The 19148-nt window shown below is 40.5% G+C and overlaps 1 protein-coding gene across 1 annotated transcript in view; it reads right to left on the bottom strand.

Annotated features, from left to right (window-relative positions):
- Positions 1-19148, bottom strand: part of SNAP91 (synaptosome associated protein 91) — a 123830-nt gene that overhangs the window by 85865 nt on the left and 18817 nt on the right. Inside the window, exons 2-4 of the mRNA XM_074988863.1 lie at positions 11672-11814; positions 10205-10280; positions 1467-1569 (exon numbers count right to left, since the gene is read on the bottom strand). Coding sequence (XP_074844964.1) covers positions 1467-1569; positions 10205-10280; positions 11672-11814 — 322 coding nt within the window. The remainder of the gene's footprint in view (positions 1-1466; positions 1570-10204; positions 10281-11671; positions 11815-19148) is intronic.

Below are 19148 nucleotides of genomic sequence, written 5' to 3'. Positions count from 1 at the left end.
CATTTGCTTTTAGTTATGAACATTTTAAAATCACAGAATTATTTCCTTCAGGGTACTGCTATCTACCATAGACTTCACCTGAAAAGTACTACAGTATTGCCCAACATCCTCTCAAGTAGGGCTTTTTTTTTTTTTTTTTTGGTAAGTATAGAAGTTGAACTTCTTCACTCTGTCTAGTCTCCAAATTCTCGTGGGGCTACAGTTGTAACCTTCTATGACACTGTTGTACAGTTTCTAAATATGCTAGCATCAGAATCAAGGGCAACAGCACTGTCTGATTTCTAGGTGCATATTTTTTTAAACTGCATGACACTCCAAGCTCCCGTATACAGATTTTTTTACCTGAGTTTGGTCACCCTGACTTTAAAGACCACTATTATGGCACTCTACTCAGGGTACCCAAAACTGCGAGACACTACATTACAGTCTAATCTGAAGTAAAGCTCGCTCTTGCACAGGAGTCAGAAAGGTTTGCTGGGCTCCCTACCATGCCAGTCTGCCTCTCCAACAAACTCTTCTGTGCTGCCTGTCTTCAGCCTGCCTAGTAGGATTTTAAAAAATAAAATAAATCTGCAAACCCCCATTTCTGAGTTCCCAGAGTCAGTCTCTGCAGCACCCACAGAGTGAACAGGCACTCAGAGAAATTCAATTCACTGCTTCCAAAAAAAGTGTATACGGAAGCCAGTTAGGTTATCTGAAGACATTTTGCTTCATTAGAGCAGTATGTTTTTAAAAAAAATTAAATTTTACCAAGGTAAATTTTTTGTTTAGGCAGTTCTCTAAGTTACCAGCATCTGCAGGCTGGGAATCCAAAAAACTCTCAAGCTCAGAGGGAACCTCCCTTTGATGCTTATGGATGAGGAAAAGCCTGTCTGTTTCCTGTATGTTGTTCAGGGCCCATTATTTTGGTCTCAAGAGCAAGAAAAAAAATCTTCCTGAGGATGCAGATTATCCTGTTGTAAGCTCACTAAAATGTAGCTAGTTAGCTTGATTGGTTTATTTATCTTACATGTAAATTCTGTCCTCTGTAATCCAGCGAAGCAGACAGGTCATACCACACTCCTGTGTGTAGGGCACACTGGATTTATTCAGGGTCTCCAAAACCACACATTAAGACACTTACGTAACTCATTAGACTCACCCCACACATACTTTTCTGACCAGAGCATGACCACCTTTTGGTTAGGTATCACTGGATTGGGACCAGTGAACCTGTCAGGCTTGACAAGCGTTACTGTATGGTGAGCCTGAGGGGCCTTCACATAACTCAGCTCAATAATGCTCCTTCAGTGCAATCTTTAAATAGACTATAACTACTAGAAACAGAATAATTTCTTAATATTAAGGATTTAGTTGGCTCTTCTGCTCCTGTTCAACTAGTGCTTAAACCATGCCCTTCAATTAAGACAATTATTTTAGTGCCAAAATCTCATAGTTAAGATTACATGTGTTAATGAATAGCTTACCCTTTCTTCACTCTTGCAAAATCAAATGCCATTTGTCTGTAGGAGAATGCTTTCTCATTCAAGTATCTACTGTAACGCCTTATGAAGGTGGACATATCATATCCTGCAATAAAACAAAGTTTCATATTTTATTGGACTGGACTGTGTGTGTATAGAGACACTTACTCGTGCTAAAACTGCAGAACACCACATTGCACTTTAAGGATGCTATTTACACTCTATGCAAAAAACCTATCAAGACTGGACATAACCGTATATATTAAAAAGGTGATACTTAAAAAGGTAGGAAGAATTCTCAGGTTCTACCAATTTTGTCAAGCCCCAACAAATAAAGGAAAAAACCCACCATGAGTGCAGGGGACTGGACTAGATGACCATTCAAGGTCCCTTCCAGTCCTAGAAGTCTATGAAAATGATGCTTGACAGGTGTGCTGATAGCAGAGCCATTTGAATCCACATGTTATTGGTGTTTATTCTGGAAAGCAGCGAACAGCAAGGCTCAAAACCTCAGTCTCAGATGACTTAAACGATAAGAGTTCCTTTGACACCAGGAGACCCAAAAGCAATACTGGAACATACAGCTTGCAGCACAGGTTCACCACTCTAATCCAGAACTCTTGCCTGCTAACATCTGTAATCCATCATTATTTTAGTTAGCCAGATGACCACTTATGCGTGTGGCCAAGTTTCTCATGGTCCCATAAAGTTTGTTTATAGCCACTGATCCTGGCTCTCAGTGTTCTGTGCTGTTATTTAGCTGTAATTTACCCCTAAATGTCTTCTGAGAGCCCGGTAAGCAGTGGAAGGGTTGGTAATGTACTAGACAATATTGTCCTACTGTAGTCTGTCAAATTCTTTCATCCAGCACTGGTCAGGTCCTAAGGACACCAGACTAGAGATGTTCTACCTGAAGTATCCTTATGCCCATCTCCTCTTGGGTGCTGTACATTTCTTGGGCTTCCAACATTTCTCCTGGTGATGCACTTTGTAATTCACCATTGGAGAAGTCACCAGTTTTAAAAAACACTTTACCCCTGCACCTATATGCATTTTACATACAACAATGGTTCAAAGAAATTCCTCTATGATATGCTTGTTGGATGACATGGTTGTAAGGTTTCCACAGAAGACCATCAATCCCCTTCATGAAACTTTATCCTACCTTGCTTTTTGCAGATCTCATTTACAGTTGTCATATGTCAGACTTGGATTACAAAGTTATTTTTGTCAGTTTCTTGGGACCTGCATTAAATATATAGCCAATTCATCAAATATGTGGAATTTGTCTCCAGCCATGACTTCGCTGATGTATACCATGGTTTCCTCATTGAGTACTCTTAGCTCCTGGATTCTGTCGGCTTGAGTTTCCAGTGGTTGTCCTAATTTAGGAGTATCTGTTCTTCTCATTCCTCTGTTAGCAAGCATCGAAGCAACTCATTATCAAAGTTCGTGCTTTAATTCTGTAGTACTAGCACAAAACATAGGATGACAACCTACTACTGCTATCAGTTCACGTGCCAGAAGTCTGTGGAGATTTCAATTAGTGATGGTAGGAAACTTTCCAACAGAAATGTGGCATTTCTTGAATTAATGGTGTTAAAGTTGGTGATGGTTGATGATATTTTGATATAAATCGGGCATGTTTCCAATAGACCCCTGCCTGGTTTCCTCCCAGTTCACCCATTCAGCCATGTGTCTCCTAAACTCCTTGCAGTATTAGATGCATTTTATAGATGAGCTAAAGCAGAAACAAAGTCAAATGCATCCACTAATTTTGAATACTTCATTTGAGATGCCAAATTCTGTGCCACCTTTATGTGCAGCATTGACCACGGTGAGATCAGTTTTTAAGTTAAAAAGGAATACATTGGGGGTCTATCATATCTGCAATCTTCTTCAACAATGCTGTCAACTAGATAATGCAATGAACAAGAGAAGATATTCCAGTAGGCATTAAATTGACATCTCTCTCATCTCTGGAAGACCTGGGACTTCACAGATGACCTTTCTGCTTCACATAGCCAACACCATAGACAAGAAAAAAATTGGACTCCATCCATTCAGCTACAAAATTGGACTGAAAATTGCAGTAAGACAATAGTTCTCCACCATCACCACTGCAGATGGATGATTATGTTCTTACCAATGCAGAAACATTCATAAAGACTATGTCTACAGTAGACATAAAATTGCATATTGATGGTCAATGTCTATCTATGCCAATTGCATAGCTAAACAATTGACTTATTGGCAATTGATTTCAATGTCTGTCTGCATGAAGGAGGATCGATAGGAGCATTTCTCCCATCAACCCTCCTTGTTCCTTGCATCTAGCAAGGTGTTCCAGGGTCAACTTTGACCCCCTAAAAGCACCATTTTGGGCATACGCAAAACAAAATGCCAGATCAACCCTGAGTGGATTGATCTTCCATGATAGTGTGACCGTAGGTATACTTCGGCAGTATCACCAACCATCATGGTACAAACCAAGCCAGGACATCTGGAACAGAATCAAAGCCAGTAACACCACCAGGAAATCAAAATACAATACCAAAACCAAAACTCAAGATTTCTCAGAGATGTGTACTTTCAACACTGCTTTATAGTGCAGAATGCTCAGGAATGATAATGTACAATGTCCAAACTGTCTTCATTCTGTTCAACCTGCCTCAGAAAGAGCCACTATATCTTTCAGATCAAAACAATCTCAAACCTAGGTATAGTCACATACTGCGGTGAAGATGGCAAGAGCTCCATCATTACCAGGAGGCACTGGAGAGGGATTAGCCATGTGTTCACTAGAAATGGATTCTATCACCAGGATAGCAGTAAGACGGATACCTGAAGGCAAGTGAAAATGAGGCTACCTGAAAACATGGCAAAGAACTGTGGAAGCTGAGCGGAAAACTCGGGGCACAGCTGGCGAACCACTTAAAAGATTTGCTAGAAACCCATGTGTAGGAGCTTTGTCCCTGCCCTAAATGCCAGAGGTATAATGGCAACATGATTGTGACAATGTGCCCCCATATTTATGGAAATTAGGTTTTTAAAATGAATATGCATAACCTGGATAAGTTTATGCAAAAACAAGGCAAGTAACCCATCACACTCAGGAGCTGAACCCCTGGATATGTATATTCTATTTGTGTGCAGTTATTGCTCTTGTACATGAAGCTAGGTTAGTAATCAAGGTTACATTTCATATTTCTAAGTTTTCTAGTGAAAGACATTAGTAGCAATTAAGGAAGTACACCAACTAGGTAACATAGCATGAAAAGAAAGGAAAAGCACCTAAGGAATGGACAAGATCCATGGCTAGTGACAATACACAAGAAAGGAAGTGCACTGGAGTGCAAGAACTACAGAATGATTGCCCTAATGAGCTGATACTGACGGAGAGACTAAGATGGTAGCTAGAAGAATATCTAGTAAAACGAGCAAGCAGGATTCAGGAAAGACAGAAATACCATAAAGCAGATATTGGCACTCAGATTGATCACGGACAGAGCAAGAACATCTACAATTGCTTTGTTGACTTTCAGATGGCATTTGACAGCATAGATCAGAGAGTGACTTGGGCGGTGTTGGACTCGTACAGAGTGGGTAGCAGACTGATATGGCTGAAGGCTATAAAGTGACAATGCAGAGGCAGCAGTGAGAAGATGGACAGATGCGAAACTGCTCTAAAATAAGCAGGAGGTATGAGACAAGGAAATCTGATATCACCGACCATCTTCATCACATATCTAGAGAGCGATAGACAAGATCAAGGAAGAGATAGTAGGAATATCTGTGCACAGGACAAAAAACAAAAACTTGAGGTTTGTAGATGATATAGTTACTGTTGAGGAAGATGAGGAGAAGCTAGCAAAAATGGTGTAGGTGCTAAACGGAGAAGGGAAGCAGTACAGACTGATTATCAGATAAAAACAATGGTATTTGGAGAGAAAGAAATGGGAAGAAAGATCAGTGTAGATGGGATTGAACTAGACAACAGAGAGAAGTTAACATGATCTAGACTGTCAGAAGGAAATAGTGACTAGAATAGTGAAAGCAAGAGTGAGTTTGAAGGCAATGGATAAGATCTGGGAAGGCAAAGCGATTAGTTTAGGAATGAAGTTGATTACCTTGTAAACTTGTGTATTCAAACAGCACGTTCTACAGATTTAAGATATGGGTGACGACAAAAGATTTGAAGAGAAGAATATTAGCATTCGAGAGGAGTTGTTATTGAACGATCCCGAGAATAGGATAGCTGCAGAAGGTCACCAATGAGGAATTATATAGGAAGATACACCCGAAAGAGAACCTACTGCAGAAGGTGATACAATGCAAGTTACAGCTATTCAGGCATATTTGCAGAATAAACGACAAATGAAAAGTCAAGACCCTGGTATCGGCCATCTACAAAAGGATGGTTCGAATAGCAGACCCCACAGTGTATGGGTAGATCAGTGCAGACTAGCTCTGCACCAGACAGAGAAAGATGGAAGGAAAGAGTGACAGAGGCATCAAGACACCAATGGATGCTGAGCCCATGGTTGATGAGGATGATGCTCAGATCAAGGACTTTGTACTTCCTGTAAACCTCAAATGTGGTTTGTCCTACAAAGACATGTGACCATGCCACCTGGTGCTGGAATCCATCACGAATTTGGTATTTTTTCCCCTTGGGAAAATTCCATTTAAGTGATAGGAAGCAAACCATGATGGTCTTTAGCTGGCTTATCCCCATCACAAGATCACACACAGAGAGACCTGGAAACAAAGACCTCTAAGGAGGGGAGCAAGTGAACTTCATGAACTTTCTCTATGCCAAAAAAAAAAAAAAAAAAAAATTTTTTTTTAGAAAGATGGATTTAGTTGGGGTTCCAGGTGCTTTTGGGCTGTGCTCCTGGATAAGGTTAAGTCCCTATAACTGAGCCCTCCCAGAACTGGGCTGTTATCAGTGTGTGTTACTCTTCTGGGAAGCCAGGCTGTTACCCCAACTCTGTGCCTTTGCTATGGGAGACCAGAGCTTCTGTCTGGACATGGTAGCAGAGCATCCCAGAGGGAAGGCGGGACAGCTTAAATGGTATGACCAGTCCATCAGGTAATAGTCTCCAGGGGAGCTCTGGAACCCAATCCCTCACATTGATGATGATGAAGAATTTAAGATGGCAAAGACGTGATTTCAGAGTACTTGGTATTGCAATACAACTCCTATGGACTTTGGCTATGTCTACACTAGAGAGGTTTGTAGACAATGCTTGCAGTGCATCTACGTACAAAATGCATTTTGTTGACTGAAACTGTCAACAAAAAAAAAAAAAAACAGTGTAGACACTCCAGAGGGCTGTTTTGTCAACAGAGCAGGTCAAAAGATCAATCTGCTTTTATGTGTAGACACAAGCTGTTGACAGAAGTTTTGTCAGAACATCTCTTCTGACAGTAACTTCTGTAGACAGATGCTTCTAGTGTAGAGGGAGCCTTTGAGCGTTAAGTACTTTTGCAAATCATAACCCAGGATCTTAGGCTGGGCACTCAGAAGAAGTGGAATGCACAGCCAATGACCACTTGTGAAGACATTAGGTTAACTGACTCACCTAGCATCAGACAAGATTGAATCCAGGTTTCCAGGACAGCATCCAATGCTCTTAACCTAGAGACTCCCCTAATCCTTTACTGCAATCCTCTGCCTCACTCACTACACATCTTCAAGCTTCTGCAACAAGTGAAGCAGGGGTCCTACACAACCTCAATTTATCCCCAGAGCCAGAAGCCTTAAATTCTGGCATTTCTTACCTTTTGAGTCCTTGACTTTCTAATCAATCATGTTCAAAGGTCATGCATAGGAGATTACACATCATGATCTATTACTGCTCATTGGACAGCGATATTAAATAAATTCTTATAGCTAGACATGCACCACTTACATACTACCTTTTCTTAGATCAATCACCTCAGGTCTAGTTTTGTTCTCCTCAAAATTCCTCTCCGGTCTGGCAATTGTTAATGGAGATGACCAAAATAAAATAGTGTGTCAGAAACTCTTATGCCGGAATCTTGACAGGATAATATTACCTACTTAACACATAGGATGCCACAGTCTGTGCATCTCCAGACTGCACTGTTGCTACATATCAACATACATCTAATTAGTGTCATGTTGTGCCACATTCTTTATGAAAATGTGCTTATGAATGTTTAACTCAAATATGCTTTGTGCAACCGATGTATGTAATCCATCATCGGAAAGCTTGTAATCCCCTGAACGCGAATATTCTATTTTTATGCTTGTACCATTTCTTCATCTGAAATGGATAAATCTACAATCCATATTCTCAGTGTGCTCATGCCTATTTGTAGCCCATCATGAAACAAAAAAAAAAGTAAAAAAAAAAAAAAGAGCCAAAGACAGAGCCAATATCCATTAGCAAGAGGCAACTGGGTGTGGGAGAACAGTCTCCCTGCAGACGTGCTACAATGGACGTGTCAGTGTCATCTGATCCTAGAATCCATCTTGAATTTTATACTCTTCCACAGGTGTATGGGGGACGAACAATGGCTTTCTGCACTAAGAAAATGCTATGAAGACAAGGGAAGTAAATGATGATAGTCTTCAACTGGCTTTACAGTCTGCATCCCCACCCAAGAGGTCACATGAAAAAACACCTGGAACCAGTAACTAAGGAGCATGGTGCAGAAGAACTGCTGGACCCAGGTCAGAAAAGAATTCTCTGCCCATACGGCTTATCTTGAAGTAAGGACTAGAGTGAGAAATTATTATATGAAATAAGTTCCATACATTAGTCTTAGCTGGTATGTTTTATTTTGCTTAGTAACTTACTTTGATCCATCTGCTCTCACTTACAGCCTCCTACTTACTGTACTTAAAATCATTTTTATTATACAACCTAGTTTGTTACCTGCTGAGGGGGCAAGAACTGTGCATCTCATTTATTGATAAGGAGGGCAAACAACTTATGAGCACGTTGAGTATACAGTTTTTAAACACAGAATAAGATGGATTTATATGGGACCCTGGGCCCATTTGGGCTGCACACCTGGGTCCTGTGTCAAGTCCCTTCAGCTGAGTCTTCCCAGTGTCGAGATCTCAATATTTGTGTTGTTCTGCTATAGGCTGGGATCCCAACCTTGGGCCCTCATGGGAGAAACCAGAGATTCTGGCTCAGCAGGACAAAGTGGTGTGGTGCCACAATGGGGAGGTTTCAGCACATAAACCGACAGTCTGAAGGCAACCTCTATGACCAAACCCAACAAAATTAGCACACCCCATCCCAATAAATATTTCCAAATTTGCCTTTAAGGTACCTAACAAAGGTTTTGAATTTTCTTCTCGTGGAAAAATTATCTCCACTACTATTTGCCTCTCCTTCCAATATCAACCCCCAATTTCTTAATAATCTTTAAGTGGCACATTTACTAGCTGTACAAATATAAAGCATATCACTACAATACTCCCTGCACAGCTTCCCAAACTTTCTACATCATCCTCCTCGGATTATGGGTGTCTGTATGTTGTGGTAAATTGTTATGAAATGGTAGCATTCAAGATCTCTCTTAGTTAGGATGTCAGGAATGGTGGCGGGGGGGAGGACAATGTGTCAACATAGAACACAGAATTACCCCTCACAAGGGTTCTCCCAAACATCAGCAGCTCTGCAAACACATAGATCTTAAGCATGGTTTTCTCCAGTTTTACTCCTTGCCCTGCATGTGAGCATACAGTAAAAACTAAAAATATTTTTTTTCCTTCTTTTGGCATTATGATGTACCATTTTTGGTAAAAGCCAAAGCATCTTTGTGAAGCTAGCAATCACTCAAGCATTTGTGATTCTTGCAAACACTCCTGAAGCCACTTTTTACATTATTCTTTAATAGCTTCCCGTTTCAAAAATGAGTTTATCCCACTTGCAGAGAAAACTGTTCCTCTACCTGTGGGTTAAGAGCAGCATGCTAATGAAGCCACACTACAAATGAGTCAGAGTCGCATAACCTTCTCAAGCCAACTTACCATCCCTTCCCCACAACCTGATTGGTTGCACACACACCACACACCCCCCGGTCTACCCCAGCCTCTTCTTGTCCCACAAATGATATATCTAGCTCTTGATTTTTTCCCGTTTTCAGTGTGCAGCAGTAAAAACAAAAGCCTACCCTGAAAGGCACAGAACATCTCCAATGGCATTCCACAAGAAAAAAGGAACTCCCCTTACCAGAAACTTTTAAGACTAAATGAGGAACACACTAGGGAACAATTCCCTAGAATACTTCCCAGAATGCACTAAAAATATAACCAGTTGCCAGTTTAATCTTTAACTTCCATTACATCCAGTCAAAACAACGACACAGAATAAGATACTCTGCCTTACTCACATTCAAAACGGAGTCTTTCCAATCATGAGTTATATGAGCAACAATTATTCCCACCCCACTTCCCATGAAAATTTGAAGAAGTTCTGCAAAAACTAACAAGCCATTTGGGAAATCTTAGAATAGTGCCTCATCTCACTTGGTAACTGTAATGAAGCCAAAAGGCTAAGTGTTGTATACATAAAGGAAGTGTAAACCTTTCAAAAATTTATTTTTTCTAGATTTGCTTATCCACATTTTGGCTTTACAAGCTCCTTACTTCAGACTCTTCAATGAGATTCTATTAATAGATTGTTAGTAAGATCTGAGGTACTCTCAGTATCTTACCGAGAAAAAGAAATACATATAAAACAGATTCTTACCATGTGAGCCACTTTTGTCCAAAAAATTGCTGAGATTGAATAGCGTGTTTCTAGATGCCAAGTACTGAATAAATCTCTATAAGACAGAAAAATGAAATTCAGTTTCCTCTCCATTATATCCTCATTCCAGTCCAGATTTGCAAGCAGGTATGAAATATATCACTTGAAATTAGACACACAAATGGCAGATTCAGGTGGTATTTCCTGCAAACTGACCTGAGTCAGTCAATCTGATTCAAGTGGATACAGATTGTCAAAGCCACAAAGCCTGGATCTAGATTAGAACTTCCTCCATGTCCCCAGATTTTGAGGGAGTTAAACTTATGTACTTGGCTTGAACTTCTGATTATCATCTTTGCCCGTTACAATAGCGTTCATAAAATGAGATTTAGAGGAAGGGCAGGAGAACAGATTAGTCTAACTGGCTGGCACAAAAGTTAGGGATAATTAACTACAGAAGATAACTAAGGAGCAGCAAAATCTCTGTAGGAAGGTAGAACTGAGAATAATGCTATTAAACTCATAATTTGTATCACAGTAGCATTTGGGAGCCCCAACAAATATCAGGATCCTTATGTGCTAGCTAGGCAGTATGCATACACTGAGTGGTTCACTTACAGAAATACATTAAAAATGGAGAAAGCACATCAGTAATCCACTACAAAAATCTGGGAGCGACAGACAAATGGCCTTGGACTAGTAACTGACGCAACTACATAAAAGACAAATGCATTACACATATGCACACACAGTATAATGGTAGAGTGGAATTATTTCTTTCCACATGCAGAGAGCAATTGTAATGAAATGAAAGTTTGCTACATAAAGTTTTAATATTTAAAGGACACTTTTAAATAACCATTAATTAGAGTCAGAATATCTACACAACACAAAATTAAGTAAATATGATCTGAGAGATGCTATTAAATTCATACAGACTAAAAAGTGGAATGTGGAGAAAGGATAATTTGCATAGCAAATATTCACTAGGACACTGGTCTAAATATCTGTGGCTATATAACAGGATTGGGCAACTGTTTGTGATGGGGAGCACACGCCAAGATTTTGGAAGTTAGTCAAGGGCTGCACTTTTCTATGGAGGGGAAGCAGGATCTTGGAGGGAGGTTGGGTACAGTAAGGAGCTCAGTGTAGGAGTCTTGGGAGCAGAGAATGTAGGGTCTGAAACGGAGTTTGGGTGATGACCTCAGGGGTAGGGCAGAGTCTGGGAGGGAGCTGTGGTGTGGGATGAAGAGGATTTGGGTGGCAACCCGGAAAGGGGATTGTTGGCCATGTATCTTGCCCACCCTGGCCTAACAGCCAGCTCTGTACTGGCTCTTAACATCTCCAGCTTCAAAACCTACCTTTGTTCTCCTGAAACACTGACCCAGTATGCAATTAAAATACATTTTCCATGATCATGCAGGAATTTCTTCAGAGTACATATGGTCTTAACTTCTGTTTGCTTACCTCGTTACCATGAACCATTAGATGATGTGTTGTAACTAAGGCTTTGAACACCACCACCCAGCTACTGTTTGTTGCTCGCTCAAAAAGAGTATCAGCCATCTGAGGAATATTAACATTGGTCTCATTGGTTGCCTGGATCAAATCTATAAAAACAAACAAACAAACAAAACAAACAAACCAGTTAAAGGAAGTACAGAGAAGACCATCTGCAGCAGTTTATGGCACAAGCAACAGCTGCTAGGTGATAGCTGCAAATTCCCACACATACACAGTTCAAATTATATTTGGATACTATGCAGTAGACTGTATTCAGAATTTAAATAAGACTTTGAAGTGTCCAAAGACATTTGCGATTGTAGATATCCTGAAGGCTTGAAGAAAAAAAAAAAGAGTTTCCGCCCATATCATCCCAACATTGGTTTCTTAAAAGTTATACCTATTCAATTCAGTTATCAAAAGCTCCTTTGGTTTTAAAGGCAAGTTTTGTTTGCCTGTGAATGAGGTGAGAGGACAGGACCAGTTATCATGGTTTATCCAGTAACACAGGTTCTAAGGATAAGTCTACACTGCAATTAAAAACCTGAAGCTGGCCCATGCCAGGTGACTCAGGCTCACAGAGTTCAGGCTAAGGGGTCATTTAAGTACACCATAGATGTCTGGGCTCAGACTGACAAAGGGGGACACAGAACAAGCTCCAGCTGGAGGCTGAACACTGAACTACGCTACAGTTAACCAGCGCCTTAGTCTGAGCCCGGCAAGCCCAAGTCAGCCATCTGTGTCTATCTTCAGTGTAGATGTACCCTAAGAGTCCTAACAGCATTCTTTCACAGATTTTACGAGCATAACAAGCATAATTCAGCTCAGGACACATTTTAGTGTTTGTGTTTTCTGTAACTGAGTTCTGGGTGCAAATGCCATTTCTATAATGCCATGTCACCTGAGATTCACAAGTGAGTCCAGGCACTCTGCTTACATAGGCCAGAAAGAGAAAGCACAATATCAGAACATAACTTGTTTTCCAGAGTTTCTAGTTCTTGTTTAAGGTTATCCATCAAACTGTTAACTGCTGCAATGGTGTCTTCAGATGTTCCCAGATCAGTTTTGTGGCCATCAAAAACTAAAAAGTCAGTTTATTAGCTTATGAAAAAAACTTTGGCCAGCAGATGCCTTCATGAATTAATTATGGACACAAAGCAAAGCCTCAAAACCTGGATATGGCAGTGAAGAAACAATATAAAAAAATAGAAATATCTGTGTATGGGAATAAGATGTTCAACTATGCTATAGATCTAGATCTGGGTCTGTGAGATTTTACAATCAAATACTTTGATATCTTTCTGGATTTTAGGGTAAGAGCTTATGCACTTACAAGTAATTCAAGCACTCCTTCAAGCCACGGGAGATGGGGGGTGGGGAAATTCTATTCTGCTATGGTATTACTGTTATACCTTGCAATCCCCATATCCAACTACTGAATCAACTTACAGACAGGCAGATATCCCACAGTGTTTTGAAATCTTAAAATTAAAAAAAAAAATATCCATCACTCAGTCTCAGAAATAAGTTTGGCACTGCAGCCATAGTAAGAACATAAATGGAACAAAGTCAGTTTTAAAATCCCCTTGCAGTCATCAACAAAGCCCTGCCTTCGATGCAGCTGGCGAGAGCAACAGCAATCTGAAACAATGTGGCCAAAAATCCATTGCTGTCAGTTTTTTTGACTTTAGAAGCAACACTTGTGCCATGTGGCAGTCTCCAACTAAGGTGTAAAGCCACACAGCATTTAAGAGCCCAAGCATGCTGATCTTAATGCAAGGGCAGGACTTAAGTTTAGTCCTCTGCTTTGGCTGTCACTAATTATAACTAAATAGACAATGAGAGTTGACAAGTCACAATTCCTTAGGTGTAATATGTACATATTAGACAGTTCTAGTTTCAAAAGAATATTAAAAGAGGATTTTTTGTTTGTGTTTGTTTGTTTTAAATTTCAGATGGCAACACATCACTACTCAGAACCTCACTTGGCTGGTTTTCTTCCTTCTCTGAGATGCACTGAAGTTATTTAAAATGCTAAGGGAGTCCAGCACTTACTGGACAACAGTCTAGGAGCCTGCTGCCTTCTACAGAAGACTTAGCTACAACAGAAGTGAAGACTTACACCGTTTCCTCTTGGAACTGGGGTCAGTGTGGACAGTAAGACCTGCAGATGCTCTGTGCCCCAGGATCAGGCCCAATACCCTGCCACTATTCCTCAACCACAGTTTAGAAAAAGAGCACCCATACATTGCATCAAGGATTGGAATAACTCAGTCTTTGTACCCATTAAATCCTAATTACGTTTGATTAGTTGACATAGTATTCCAAAGTGTAGATTGCTATTGAATCTAATGCTGCATAGCATGCAGTTTTGTTACTTCTAGAAGAGAATCCTGCCAGAAGAGAGATGTTAAGAACATAAGAACAGCCATACTGGATCAGATAATAGGTCCATCAAGCCCAGTATCCTGTCTTCTGACAGTGGCCAATACCAGGTGCCCCAGAGGGAATGAACAGAACAGGTAATCATCAAGTGATCAACTCCCTGTCGCCCATTTCCAGCCTCTTGCAAACAGAGGCTAGGGACACTGTCCATGCCCATCCTGGCTCACAGCCATTGATAGACCTATCCACCCCATGAATTTACCTCGTTCCGTTAAGGAGTTCCACAGGTTAACTATGCGTTGTGTGAAAACATATTTTCTATTGTTTGTTTTAAACCTGACGCTTATTAATTTCATTTGGTGACCCCTAGTTCTTCTGTTGTAAGAAGGAGTAAACAACAATTCCTTGCTTATTTTCTCCACACCCATCATGATTTTATATGCACCTATACAAATCTATGATGTAATACAGGCTGTAATTAAGAGTAATCAAAGAGGAGCTGCGACCCAAGCAAGTTTTGTACATTCATGTGTCATGGCAAGCCTAGAGACGCCAGGGCTCAGCCCTGGCATAAATCATACCTGGAATACATGAAGTCAAAGACTTCTGCGAAAGTCAGGGAAAAATGTGTAAGACAAGTTTCCCAGTGATTTAAGTGCCAACGTGAGCCCTGGATTTTCTTTCCTGATTGATACTGGAATTATGAAAAGTAAAGATGTTTGAACCTGAATGTTGCCCTAAATTTAAATTGATTTGTTAAAGGAAACCTATTACCCAAATTCAGATGGTTATGTACCATATTTTCTACAAGATGGTACAGAGTGATCTGTCAAGTGTGGAACTAGCTACATATGGTAGGAGAAAGTCCCATCCTGCTGCTTTCTCCCAAAGAGAATCTATGAGGCTTAGAAGAGGTTTTAAGAGGACAATGATTTTAAATACTTTTCTAAATGTACGGCATATTAAAAATGTCATGTTTTAGTGTCACCTCTTAGCTAATATCAATTTAAGGAAAATCTACACAGTAGTAATTACATAATCCTGCAACCTCAGCGACACAGCCCAATTAGCCTCAGGAAAACCTCCACAAAGGCACTGCCATTTCACGCACTCCTACACATTACAGCAAGACAGCACGGCAGTAGTTTATGCTCTCAGAAGGCTCTACTGAGTACTTCCCTCTGAACAGCAAACATTTGTCAAATCAGTCTGACCTTTTGTCTAGTCTTATAATTATGATAATGCATTAAAAGTGAAATTTATTCACTTTGTAAAAATTGAAAGCAGAACTGTGGAGCATCTTAGTTTACATGGTACCCAATTCACTTAATTTATTGATTGGACTTTACAGCTATTGTTCCCTGTAATATTTTCCATCCATGGACAGAATAAATTTTGTTTTGTGTACCAAGGCATGTGATGAGAGGCTATGAGCCTTCCCCACCCTTGGATGGGACTGGTCTCAGCCTCAGCTGCATCTCCCCAAACACTGGGACACAAAAGCGTGGGGGGCATGCCCCACGACTTAGAGCTGTGCTATATGGTCTAGCTTAACCAGAAATTACAGACACGATACTGAAGCTACTGAAAGAAATCCTATTCCATGCATTATGTCGATCAGACTAGATTAGAGTGTAGGAAAGAAGTCTAGCTGGAAGGATATTTGAAGTGAAACCTAAACTCCAAGGTGCAAAAAGGTGTGAGAATGGGCTGGCATGTTTTACTTCCTAGACGGAACCTGAATTGTTATATTTCTGTGAAGTGAGTGATTGAATAATTTTGACTTTAAGTTAGAAGATGAAGTACAATAGTCAAGTTGTGCCTCTGCTGAAGCTGAGTCATAATCAATACCCCCACAGCCAGAAGGGCTCATTTCACACAAAACTAGCTATGTGGTGCATCATACAGCACTAAAACAGTTTCAATATTGCATTATCTATGGTCTCATTCTAGCCTGTACAATTTTTAAAAAACAAATGCTCCCCCCCGCCCCATTTGCCTATTTTCAGCTCCATGACGACTAAATCTTATTCACCAAAGAGCTAGCATATTTCTGTTTTCAGTTTTGCCAAAATATTTATACTTGGCACAGACCTTAATTTTAAATAGGTGGACAAATTTTATCAATGTGATCATAGGACAGGAGTTCTTCATGATAGTGGGATCCCTTTCAGTTTATGTTCCTAAAGCTTATGTTTCAGGACTTCAGCTAGTCACCTTCAGGTTCTGGAAAGGATTCTACCTTACTCATTCTGAATCACCCTCAGTGTATTCTCATGTGTTGGGAGGAAGGAGTCCAAAAAACTTGCGAGATGTCCTTCGTGTTAATATTCTAGGTCACAACTTTAAGTACTATAAAGAAGCGCTGAATGACTGAAGAATGGGGTGACAAACTGGCTAAATTTTGCATTATAGAGTGTAAAATAAAACTTAGATCCAATAATCACATTTTCTATTGCAACCAGTAAGACTCCAGCTTTACCTGACAGAGAGGAAAAAAAGCCTGGATGCATGGATTGCCTATAGGCAGACTGTACCATCACCATAATACAGCTGTTCAAAAAAGGCAAATTTGATCGGAGGCCAGATCAGGCAAGGCATCTCCAGTATAGTAAACCCTTGATTGAATGGACTGATGCGGGGGGTGGGGGTGAGGGGTGTGTGTGTCTGTCAATGCTGAAACTCCATTAAATTCAAATGGTTACAATGTAGGACAATACACTGACCTTCCCAGCCCATCACGCACTCCCATGCTCTGCCCCTGCATCCCTTCCTGCACCATTCTTCCCCTCACATCTCCATCTCCTGTCTCCCACTTACTTGGAGAGCAGCTGCATGCCAGCCCAGCTCTTTCCACCTCCCACGGTTCTCAGTATGCTCAGCACTACAGCTCCTCCAGCCCCAGCGGTGGCTCTGGTGAGTTGCCAGCATTTATTTGGGGACAGTGTCCACTATTTCTGAAGTCCACTTAAATACCAGCCATTGCAGCAACTTGGGGCTCTGGTGGACCTTGGTTCCGTCTATTCTCTTCAGCTGTGTCTACACACGCCACTTCTTCCAGAAGCAGCATGGTAATGAGACATCCAGAATATGCTAATAGGGTGTGGATGTAAATTTCCTGCATCTCACTAGCATATGAGCACGTGGTTCAGAGTCCAGAAGAAGCTCTTCCGGACTGCAAAATACATATGCAGATGCGCGACCCACAGGGATATTCTAGAAGGAGGGTTTTGAGAAAGAGGGATCATCCAGAAGTATGGTGTCCTTCTGGAAGATCCCCGCAAGTTATATGTCTGCATGTGTGTTTTGGAGTCTAGAAGAGACAGCCTACAGCCAGTACCAAAACTCGTGGACTGGCCCCTCTGTGAAAATTACTGCCTACCTTGAGTTAGAGGTATGAAATGCACACTTAAGGTATCAAAAGAAGACTTTAACCTTGCCCTGTAGTAATACCAGCCCATAATCTTTCCAAACCTAAGTTCTCATTCTGAAAGCCTGTACTCATGCAATTTGTGCACACTTCAGTGGAACTGAAAAGTGACTAGCCGTTTTTAGGGAGTATAGACAAGGAAGCCTTAAAGTCCCTAAGAACAGTTTACGTGAAACCAGGCCCACCACTCCAATTGGCTTCTACTGCCCCTACTGTCAAACATGGACTCTATTTGAAAACTGATATTCCCTGTGTACAATTTTGAAGTTCTTGCTCAAAAGTAAATCAGCGTGAAAAACCAAGATGTAAAATTTTAGTGTTAGGTAAGTCTGATCAACAGCAAAATAAAGATACTACCTTCTGACAGAGTCATTACTGAACTTTAGTCTATATAATATTAACCCTGTATAATTCATACTGCCTTGAATTGCTAATTACTACTGATGCATCAAATAATCCAGGAGAAATCCCGCTACTTGATTCTCCTACATTTTAATTTTGTTCCTACAGTAGGTTGTCTCCTCTGACCACAAAACTTCTGACATTAGTTTGAGATTTAGTTTACTTTACTAATCACATGCTCTTTTTGATCACTGCCCAAGTACTGAAAAGGAAACCATACACTGCAGTCTAACCCCCAGTGAGTTAGAACAACACCACTTAAGTACCTTAAGACTATAAGGCTACATCTACACTACAATGATCTTTCAAAAGAAATTCTTCTTGAAGATCTCTTCTGAAAAAATTTCTCTCATAAGAGTGCATCCACACACAAAAATGTAGACCAAAACAATCAATCAATCTGCTTTTTTGATAGAGAGCATCCACACAACCCCTATCCTTTAACAGGAGGAGAAAGATCAAAAATCCAGCACTGTGAGGACTGCTCTTGTGAAAAAAAGGGCCTGCAGGACATCTACATGTCCCCCCCACCCCCCACCAACCCCCATCCCCAAAGAATCTTTGAGAAAGGTGGTCTTCCTCATCTGGGAGGAGAGGGCCACCAGAAAAAGTGCTGCATTTTTGTTTTAAGCTGAAAAGAGCACATTGTATGTGTAGATGCTCCATGGGCTTTGTCATAAAAGGCCCATTTTTTTTCCCCCAAAAAGAAGATGCTTGTGTAGTCACAGGCTAAGAGTGAAGGTCAATAATGCCTGTGGGGATTATCCTTATTGGTTAGAATAGGCATGAATTTTCTGCTAACCTCTGATCTACTTGTTTTATGCTATAGTTTTATCTGCTTATGAGACAGATGAAACATTGTGCAACAACTTGCAAAGTATCTGAGAAGTTTAGCATGACAAAGCTTAACTTACAGGAGTTCTGACTCCTAGTCCCTACCTCAGTCTCTTTAATATTATGGATAACTGGTTTACGTCATATATCCATTATCAGTCAATGATGTTTGCTCTTTGGCCTTTTCATCATTTCATATTAACATGCATATTATCATGGTCCAGTCTACATCTGTCTACAGCTTGTTCTATGACCTAGAGCAGCAAATCAATCTGGCTTTTTAGCAGCTGTATGGCCAATACTTCACAACATATGGTAAACATGAAAGTCATGGCAGAAATGAGACAAGATCATTTGCAGCGAACATTGGGTTTGTTCTAAGTCAGATTC

The sequence above is a fragment of the Carettochelys insculpta genome, chromosome 3 (assembly GCF_033958435.1).
Source record: "Carettochelys insculpta isolate YL-2023 chromosome 3, ASM3395843v1, whole genome shotgun sequence".
NCBI lineage: Eukaryota > Metazoa > Chordata > Testudines > Carettochelyidae > Carettochelys > Carettochelys insculpta.
This window is presented reverse-complemented; position numbering and strand designations above follow the sequence as displayed.